General features: G+C 41.2%; 1 protein-coding gene across 1 annotated transcript in view; it reads left to right on the top strand.

Moving 5' to 3' along the window:
* Positions 1 to 10669, top strand: part of LOC104950847 (WD repeat-containing protein 11-like) — a 67299-nt gene that overhangs the window by 46218 nt on the left and 10412 nt on the right. The window contains exons 16-22 of the mRNA XM_010777422.1: positions 2818 to 2926; positions 3620 to 3741; positions 4693 to 4840; positions 7106 to 7212; positions 7810 to 7924; positions 9118 to 9289; positions 9778 to 9886. Of these exons, the coding sequence (XP_010775724.1) occupies positions 2818 to 2926; positions 3620 to 3741; positions 4693 to 4840; positions 7106 to 7212; positions 7810 to 7924; positions 9118 to 9289; positions 9778 to 9886 (882 nt within the window). The remainder of the gene's footprint in view (positions 1 to 2817; positions 2927 to 3619; positions 3742 to 4692; positions 4841 to 7105; positions 7213 to 7809; positions 7925 to 9117; positions 9290 to 9777; positions 9887 to 10669) is intronic.

Raw genomic sequence — 10669 nt, 5'->3', positions numbered from 1 at the left:
CCGATAGCAATGAATATCTTAAGTGCTTTGACAAAAAATCCATAAAAAAATGTCATCTGTGGAACCCGTAATACTGTAAAAACTACAACTTTTTGCCGCCCTGTCTGTCAGCCTTCCATCTCGTGCACGCACAAATGTATCTCATGCCCTCATTGGGCATGCCGTCATTGGGCGTGCCGTCATTGGGCGTGCCGTCATTGGGCGTGCCCTCATTTGGTATGCCGTCATTGGGCGTGCGTCATTGGGCGTGCATTGCAGCAGTACTTCAATGACTCGCCAGCAACAAGGCGGCCACTTTCACCATGGAAGANAAATGCTTCTTACGAAGCCACTCCTTCGTTGCCCGGGCGGTGTGTTTGGGATCATTGTCATGCTGAAAGACCCAGCCACGTTTCATCTTCAATGCCCTTAAAGGGCATTGAAGATGAAACGTGGCTGGGTCTTTCAGCATGACAATGATCCCAAACACACCGCCCGGGCAACGAAGGAGTGGCTTCGTAAGAAGCATTTCAAGGTCCTGGAGTGGCCTAGCCAGTCTCCAGATCTCAACCCCATAGAAAATTTTTGGAAGGAGTTGAAAGTCTGTGTTGCCCAGCAACAGCCCCAAAACATCACTGCTCTAGAGCAGGGGTTCCCAAAGTGGGGGTCAAACTTGTTTTGCCCCACACTGTATCTACCACTATTTGACAATGCCAAGCAACCTTGTTTAGCCCCGTGTATCAATTGCAAAGTAGGTGTATAATGTGTTATGCTGAAAATTTTCATCTTTGAATATTCTGCCTTCTATTGCATTTTTGCTCTTTTGCTAAGAAGAGCAAAACTCCCTACATTTCTTTGCTATGGAGGCGATGAATACAATGCTCTAGGTCATGGCCATGAACATACTATAGTATATTGTATCACTTACAATCTGCTTCACAAATGCAAGTAATACACTTCCCATACGGATAAAAAGTTAAATATTAGAGCTTTTGAAACGCATTGCTTCTCATTTCCACACATTCAGGGCTGTTGCTGCAACAGCCTCACTTGGTCTTGTATGATCCAAGCTGCAATATAATGGTAATGTTAATAAACTGTAGGTAAATATTGCTGTGTAACGGACATGAGTGTGTCAGTTAAAAAGGTCTTTATTTTTCTCAGCACCTCTTTTCACCCTCTGTCTGAAACCAGAGCCCAGTCTGTTCTGATTGGTTAGCTGGCCGCCTCTGTTTTGATTAATCAACTGCTCACAGATATGTCGGACATGTCCCCCCATTAGCCCACCACGAACAATGTGTTGGAGCGCCAGCCAATAGTAGCGCGAGTGTTGGGTAGTGATGTCACTATGTCACGGAAATAAACAAAGGAGTCCCATCAAAGTATTTCTTGCAGGGTGTGGGAGAGAAACTGGAAATGGGAATGATGGGGTTTAACCACTGCAGAATATTTACATGCACAAAAACCTATAAAACACTACATTAAAGGGAAAAAAATAAATAAATTGTGCTCCTTTAAGCTACTCTTACAACAGCTTAGCGTTTTAGCTAAATGCTAAATAGAAGTTTAAGTAGTTTTACCAATTCAAGTAATTTTTATTTTATTGTGCATTGGGTGCCAGGGTGCATAAAGAATAACATCAACAACATTAGACTTTAATAATTTGTTTATCCAAAGAAGAAAGGAGAGGACCTTGGCCTTATTGTCCTCAACTCCTAGAAACACTCTTGTGTTATAGGAATTAGGAGTTTTAATATGAGTAATGTGCCTTTTATAATATAATTATATTGCCTGTTGTAATTCAGCAAAAGTTGCCCCTGAACAAAGCAAAGCGGGTATTGAAACCATATAAAGTTCAAGAAGATATAATTACAGGGCAGTGCATCATATCTGTTTTTATCGGTTGTATCTTTTTCTTTTCAACCAGGCCTCTACAGATCAGAATCTTATAATAGCATGGGCCAGGGGATGGAGTTACAGAGAGAGGTTTGCATGCTTTCATACACCGTAGCTCACTGAGAAGCTGCCCGTAGCTGCAGTGTTTCACATTGTTGAATTCTGAGTTTCTTCTCTGAAATGTTTCAAGAAGGAGAGCTTGTTTCTTGGCCTGATCTTTATCCTGGGTAGGTAAGCGGTTTAAAAGTTGGACACATGGCAAGAATTGTTTTGAAAACTCATCATTGTTGCATTTACGCTTTTGAGAAATAGTTGAAAATAATCTAAAACGTATTTTATACTATGGATAGTAAACACATTTCTGAAACTATTCTATCAATTTGCTGGCAATATGACACATCAATAACTTATGTGCGACAGTCACCAGCTAACATTAAAGAGGCCCTATTATGCTCTGGGCTTTTCCCTTTCATGCAGTGTGTTATATAGGTTTTTGTACATGCAAATGGTCTACAAAGGCTCAAATCTTCCCTAAATGAGTGACATCACTATGTAACACTCACGCTTCTATTGGCTAGTTCTCAAATACATATATTCTAAGGGATGGGACATCTCAAAGCGGTTGACCAATCACAAACGAGTCGGCCGGCTAACCAATCAGAGCAGACTGGGCTCTGGTTTCAGACAGAAGGTGAAAAGAGGTGCTGAATCACAGACAGTGAGAAATAAAGACCTTTTTGAACATTAAAGCATGTCACAGTAGAGGCACCAAACAAAATGAACCTAAACATTTGTATCATATGTCCTCTTTAATATATCCAAGTCACCTGCCCTTTTCAATATAGAAATAACCCTATAAAAGCCTTTTTAGACCCTGTAGTGGGGTCTTTGGCAGCATATGTTTTGAGATTGAATGTGTGTGTTTGTGATGTTTTTCCTCAGGCAGTACCTGGTGGTTGTGTTCAGAGACAAACCTCTGGAGCTGTGGGACACCAGGACGGGAACGCTTCTCCGGGAGATGGCTAAGAACTTCCCCACCGTTACTGCACTGGTAGGAACCTACATAATAATGAAACAATTTTATCCATTCTGAGTTGCTAGTAAAAAAAAGAAGAGAAGAATGCAACAATAAAACTGAAATATAAACAGAAAGAAAACATGTTTAGCTATGCTTCTTTAAATACACTGCTGCATAACTCCAGTTAGGATATTTACTGTAACAAAATAAACTGAAGGTGTTGTCTTAACACCCATTGTTGACTCTTTCCTTTGTGATAATACCGTCTTGCTGTGGAGAGGGCCATTTCAAAGATTAGTCTGAACATTTTTCCCAAGCTCAGCAAAAAGCAGCGGCTTCATTAGGCCAGAGAAATGCTCATAAAAGAAGAGTTATGCTGGACAAACTTTACAGTGGGGCAGTAAAATCCTCCACAGCGCGAATAAAAAACGGCAGTAACCTTAATAATACATGCTGGCCTCCCCCAGCCTCGTATTGCTGTCTCATTTCCATATTGATTACAACCTCGAGTCAAGCAGACTGCATTCACAGTGCTCCAGCAGTTAGACAGGAAGGCTGCTCTCCTGCGGGCCTGAGCTTCATTTATGTGAGCAGCTCCTCAGAATGCAAATCACACCTCCTTACCTCCAGTCTCTGTCTGTCTGCTTTTCGCCTGTTGTTAGTCCAGAAAATGAGTGTGGGTCTGGGTGTGATTCTGTAACTGCTTTACCCTGTGTGTCTAATCAGGAGTGGTCCCCGTCCCACAACCTGAAGAGCCTGAAGAAGAAGCAGATGGCAGCGAGGGAGGCCATGGCTCGGCAGACCGTGTCAGACGCTGAGCAGAGCATCGTGGAATCCTCAGTCATAAGGTCGGCGTTATAGATCTCACAATTTAGTTTTATGAAGTCTTTTGCCAGGATAGAAAACCCTCAGGCAGAGTCAGAGCTTCAACGGTGTGCAGTGTTTCCCCTACCATTGTCTTGGAGGGGCGCTGCGCCCCGCCAACGGAGCCCCGCGCCCCCCCCTGAAATTCCAGATGTTTTATTTTTTAATTTTTAATTTTTAAATATATATATAGCACCAAATTGCAACTAATCTATATCTACTGTCACTTTTCACATTGAACATGTGCTCTTTTATTAAATAAACTGAACGCTTTCATTTGAAGTTGTGAGTTTAGTGTTTTTGACCCTAAGAAAGACTGATGCACTAATCAATAACAATAATCCACAGCTCTTCCCTCTGCTCCAGAGGATTAAAAAAATATATATCCCAATGCCACGCCCCCCCCAAACAGTTAATCCTTCTTATTCCAAAACGACTTTCTTATCTTTTATCATCTTCCCAAAATGGAGTCTAAAATTTAGTACTTTTTTCCCAGACATAAAAAAAATGGGGCTTCGCTCAGAGCCATCCCCAACTCATGTGAGATTAATTTAAGCAACCATACGGTAGGCCACCAGTCATGCTCCAAACTAATAATTGATTTGAAACTGTATGCTATTTAACAGTAATCATTATACAAAAGTACATAGTATTGAGATCAGACTGTTTAACTGTCAATGTCCTGGTCAGTTTGGTCAAATAAGTCAATTTATCCGTTACTTCTAGCTAACTATGTCAACTATTAGCCATTATATTATGCAATTTTCGCATCATCTTTTATTGAAATGACTTGTAGCTTTTCTACAATCCTTTCATTCCCCCCCCCGAGAATCCGTGGTTGGAAATCACTGGCCTAGAACTGGTTTACACTCTTTCAAATGTGAAATATTTTAAAGAGTGTAAAACATTACCACTGTCATGTTTCTCCTCCACAGTCTCCTGCAGGACGCAGAGAGCAAGTCAGAGTCCAGTCAGGCCATCTCAGCCAGGGAGCACTTTGTGTTCACGGACACTGACGGGCAGGTGTACCACATCACCGTAGAGGGCAACACAGTCAAGGATGGTGCAAGGATTCCCCCTGATGTGAGTGCGCAGACTGTGTCAACTGTTATGTTTCCTTAAGCTTCATATCCTCCTGGACTTTGTCAAGGTCATCCACATCCTCGCTCAAAGCTATTCCCAGTGGTTCTGCTAATCCTTACTGTACACAAAGATGTAAAACCGTCCTCTTCTCTGCACAAGTTCCTCCCCCATAGAGTAAAAGCAATCATTCCCCCTCCATATTCTGTGTGATTCAGGTTCATTTTGTGTATCTTGTGTGGGGGGGTTGATATACATGTTGGCTGAATAATAAAAAGTGTGCATCCTCATGTGCAACAGCTTCTACAGCTTTACATTTTTACCCGATTACCTGAATGCGAGTGATTTGACATGTGTCATCAGTGTGTCATCACGTTGTCCCAGCTTTGTTTTGCACATGCTCTCTCGGCGGGTTCAGAGCGTGACTCAGGGGAAAAGAAAGAACATGTTACTGTATTTATTTACTTGAATGGCATCTAAAGCTATTAATTTGCTGTGACAGCTAAACAGCCCAGCTGGTAAACAGACACAAGCTGTTACTGAAGACAGGATTTATTTTGATTACTTTGCAAGTAGTCGTGTCACCAAACAAGTTGCTTTTTATAATTGATTAAAGAAAGGTGTTGTTGTAGTTTCCCAAGCGTCCATCCCCCCTAAAACCCCCCCCCCCAAGGTAACATAACATTGAAGCTATTGTTTAAGATGTCTTTGTTTTCAGGAACCTTTTTTGGACTGCCTGTAATGTTTTCAAGCTGAGTCATGATGTAAAGTAGCAGCACCTTCTGTTGTTTTTCTTTGATTGCCTACATCTGCTCTCAAAATACTAAGTGCAATTTCACGCCTTATCACAAACAGTCTCTGTTTATTTTTTGTATTCAAGATGGAAAAATTCATCTTGCTGCATACAGTATTTCTAAATAAAAACCAATATGGTACTAAAGTCTATTCCGGAGGAGCAGATTAGATAGCTTGACAGCCAGTGTGTGGCCTTCTCCTCACAAACACAGCACAGACAGACACTGGAGCTTTACCTGGAGGATTTTTAAAGCCGTATTTTTCATGATGGCTGCAGATTCATCGCTCACAGATTTGCATAGCCCGGAGGTTTATAGTCCTTTCAGAATGATAGAAGATCTTCATATCTCTGTCAGGAAACTGACAGATTCTCCCCTAAAAAGTTTGGTCCTATTATCCACTGGGTACACACTGAAGCAGAGCTGACACTAAATGTCTTCACATCAGCGCTCTGTCTTGCTGCGCAGCCCTACTTAAACTCAGATGTCGTGCTTGTTTAGCACTTGGCTAGAGAGTTGTTGTTGTTATAGCTAAAGGAAAAGACCTTTTATATGCTGTTGGCATTGCACTTTTTAAACGACCCATTTGTTGGCTGTCTGAAAGAGAAGACATGTTAACAGCATTTTTTTATGTCCTTCCTCTAATCATGTATAAGATGATTTGGATGACATGGATTTTTTTCGGGTTGTCTTAGTAGGGTACAACTTCAGTAACCGCTACTAGACAGTGTAATTCCTACTATATCATTTTGTTTCTTTATATCAGAATCAGAATCTGAATCAGAATACCTTTATTAGTCCCACAGACAGGAGATGTACGTTGTTACAGCAGAAAAAGAGCCACAGACAGCTTAATGTTATGTTACATAATGTTACATGCATTAAAAAGTATTACAGTTAAAAAAAAGTTATAATATAATAAAAAATATTATAAAAATAAAAAGTTACACAATTTACAAAATACACATCCTATAACAGTTCTTAGGATTTAGCAGCCAGGTATATCTTGCACAGTTATTAACGGCATATATATTATATAATAGAAGATTACCATACAGGAAAGATGTTCACCATCAAGCCATGCTGTCAAAACTCTTAGTTATTAATAGATTTGTATTATTATTATGTCTTTATTGAAAAAGACCATGCATACAAATACATTCATCTCAGGGAGAGACAATATACTATATGCCAGATTATAGCTCAAATGAATTTGCATCTGCAGTCCCTGGGCTGGTACACAGATAACGATCAACACTAAAAACATTTCTTAGTTTATGAGAACACAATGAGATTTATAAAGTTTAGGAGATGGTATTTGGACAATATATTGGAATGATGGTGTTTTTAATTATTTCTTTATTTTAAGTTGACATAATTAGCAGTCTTTAAATACATGATCATTTAGCAGGGGTAAAAGCCCTTCCTACTTTGTCCTCTCTAACTGTATATATGCATCCCTTCTGTGTTGCAGGGCAGTATGGGTAGTATCGCGTGCATTGCTTGGAAAGGCGACACCCTGGTGCTCGGGGACGTGGACGGCAATCTCAACTTCTGGGACCTCAAAGCCCGTTTGTCCAGGTATCAACTCTAGGATTGTATTGCCCAAGGTTTTAAGACACCTATAACATTGTACCTACAGTACATTGCATTACTACCTACCCTTTTTCCAAAGCATTTATTTGCACTAGGTTGTTTTGTTTTACGGAGGTGTTTTATGTTGTTATATTCATTTCGGCAATGGTAGGCTGCTTTTCTTTTACGTGCTTTCACAGACAACACAAAGTTAGTTTATTTCCAACTTGTTCCTCAGATAACAAAGGAACATTTCCATTTTATGGACCAAAAAACATATTTAAAAGTTCAACCTGGCAAAACTTTTTCCACCTGTTCTTAAGTCCTGTTTATGACTTAAAAACAGGTGGAAGGTCAGATCAACAGTTTTTATCAGGTTTAGAGAGCAGATCATCTGAATGAATGTTTCTTGCTTGCCTCTCTTGGCTTTTTTCAGTTTTGATATATTCATTCGATTTTTTAATCAAGACCAAAGCAAACTTGTAGAATATTCATGGCTCGACTGTCTATACTTATTGTTTTTTTCTGACTCAAGAGTGAGTAAATACATTTGGTGAGGCAATACAAAAATAAAATCAATGCCCGAGTTGTTGATGCTTTCAGGGGAATACCAACACACCGTGGCTGGGTGAAGAAGATCCGCTTCGCCCCGGGGAAGGGCAACCAGAAGCTGCTGGTGATGTACACAGATGGAGCAGAGGTCTGGGACACCAAAGAGGTGAGGCTACAGAACTAAAAACTCCCCGCATGCATCACCTGACTGCACTGCATAATAAGAGTAAAACATCTGCAAGGGGCTGCAAGTTAATAGGAGAATATCAAACATTTAAACAGATTAACCATGGCAGAAAAATGTGTTTGCATAGCAGTGTAATCACTGAAGCACTATGCACTGTGTTGCAATATATTCCGCTAATGTCCTCTCTCAAACTAACGCTGTGGTAATAACTGTAATTGTACTCTTATATTAAAGAATCTTTGCAATGCGCTGCACACATACACAAGTGCTTAAAGCCTTTTCAGTGGTGTAAATAAGCTCAACCATAACAGGATGGATGATCCTGTTTCCTGTGTGCGACACGCTTCCTCGCCTCCTCTTTAACTTTGTTTCCCCAAAGTCGTCCCAAACTAGAAAGTCCTCTCTTTGCTCTGTCTTCATTTCACCTCATCTAAGAATCCCTAAGGCTAGTGTGCGTTCCAGTTTATCATATGATCTAATGTCACAGACTGGATTTTTCTTTTTTATACCATATCCACACCAAGATATGTGTGATCTTTGCCAGCAGCATTGTGTATACAAATGGAAAAGCAGATGGATTTGCACAACCAAGAGATGCTCCAGTTAACTAGTGTGAGATGGAGGGGGAGGGTCTCACTGGAGCACTATTGTCTTTCTGTAAGGGAGCTGAGATAAGACAAAAATGTTTGACCCAAATCGTAAAAGCCAGACAACAGATGGATCCAGCGGAAGAGGGAAGCGAGCAATATGGCTGGAAAGAGATGGAGATGGAGAGGGAGGAAGGGAGAAGCAGGGGAGAATGAGGGAGGCGAGGGAGGAGCAGGGGAGAATGAGGGTGGAGAGGGAGGAGCAGGAGAAATCTTGGAAATGCTCCAGTGCTCTGCTGACAGTCGGGCTGCAATGACTCGCATAAAAAGCCAGTGAAAGAGGTTTGTTCTGAATAAAGGCTCTTTGTCCACTGAGCCTACCCAACATAAATTACTTGAATGTTACACACATCCTCTGCTTATGTTGAATCCAAAAATTCTTCCATATAGTTCCTTCCTTTCTCCTCTGAAATTCTGCTGAGAAACATTTAATATCCCACCATCTTCCTAGAGCTATTGCCCATGCTTTCAAATGAGCTTTAAAGTGACAGCTCGAGCATCTTGACCCTCCTCCTCTTCTCGCAGGTCCAAATGGTGAGCAGCATGCGGATCGGGCGCAACGTGAACTACCGGGTCCTGGACATTGATTGGTGCACGTCAGACAAGGTTGTTCTGGCCTCTGACGATGGCTGTATCCGAGTTTTGGAGATGGCCATGAAGTCCGCCAGCTACCGCATGGATGAACAGGACCTGACCGGTGAGCTAGTGGAGGAAGGAAGGAAGGAAAGAGAAGTGCATATTGAATTTTGATTGGGGAAATGAGTTGGATAAAGAGTTATTATTTAAGAAATAATTCATTAAAAATATATCCAATAACACAATGCAGGACATAATGACACATGATGTATTACAACTCAAGTTGGCATTAAAGGGGTCCTATAATGCCCATTTTCAGGTTCATATTTGTATTTTGTGTCTCTACTGTGACATGTTAACTTTACGTAGTAGTGATGTCACTATGTCGCGCAAGTAACAAAGGACTACAATGGAGGACGTGTTTCAGGCAGGGGGAGGAATGTGTGGGAAGGAAACTCCCTCTTGAGGGACATTTCGTATTTTAGCCTTTGTAGATAATATATATGCACAAAAACCTATACACCACATTACAGGAAAGGGAAACCCCAAGAACCATAATAGGGCCTCTTCAATATGCATGTTCCTTTTGATGGGGTGGATATTTTTCAGATCCAGTGTGGTGTCCTTACTTGCTGGTGCCCCGTGCTGCCCTCACTCTCAAGACCTTCCTCCTGCTGCAGCCCTGGTCAGGAACCTTCACCATGGACATCACTCAAGTGTAAGTATCAACGGCGTGTGGTGCAGGTTCAAACCCCACTGCAGTCAGCATGTCGTTGTGTCCCTGGGCAAGACACTTCACCCCAAATTGCTCCTGTGGGGATTGTCTACAGTGTTGAGTATGTAAGTCGCTTTGGATAAAAGCGTCTAACAAGTGACATGACATGTAATGTAAAATGTAATGTAACTCCGAGTGACTCACCGTACAAGTGTCCACTTTTAAATAACCCCATTTTAAGATCTCGGTGTAAGTTTTCAATTTTAAGTTTTTCTACCTCATCTGACCTGTGGTTTTAGGACCCAGGAAATGCACANTTACCAAAACAGTAAAATGCTGCCCATAAAAGAAGATTTGGAGCCACTTTGTATGTCATTAATGTTTTTATTGACCCTTATCACCTGATATCTCCTCCTTCAGAGCACCACTGTGGCTTTTTAACCAAATATTGCTCTCAGAGGGGGCCGGGGGTGGCTCCTTATTTCCATCTTTAGACTTTAGACTTTTGAAACAGAGCTGAAACAGAGGGGATTATGGGATGCTACAATGCACGATCTGTTTGATATTTGGAGCCAAACACTTCAGAGACATGTTTTGTATATATGGAGACCTATAATATACTGATGAAAAAGAGTATAATAGGGGACCTTTAAAGGTAGGGTAGGTAAGAATGGAGAAACCAGCTCGAGTGCGCTAGAATTTGAAAGTACACAACTGGAACAAATCTGCCCCTTCCGTCAGACTTCCTTACAGACCCCCTCCTCCAACACACACGAACGTGCACAT

The sequence above is a fragment of the Notothenia coriiceps genome, unplaced genomic scaffold (assembly GCF_000735185.1).
Source record: "Notothenia coriiceps isolate Sejong01 unplaced genomic scaffold, NC01 NC01_scaffold00018242, whole genome shotgun sequence".
In the NCBI taxonomy this organism is placed as follows: domain Eukaryota; kingdom Metazoa; phylum Chordata; class Actinopteri; order Perciformes; family Nototheniidae; genus Notothenia; species Notothenia coriiceps.
The sequence above is the reverse complement of the archived record's forward strand: the minus strand, read 5'-3'. Positions and strand labels throughout refer to the sequence as shown.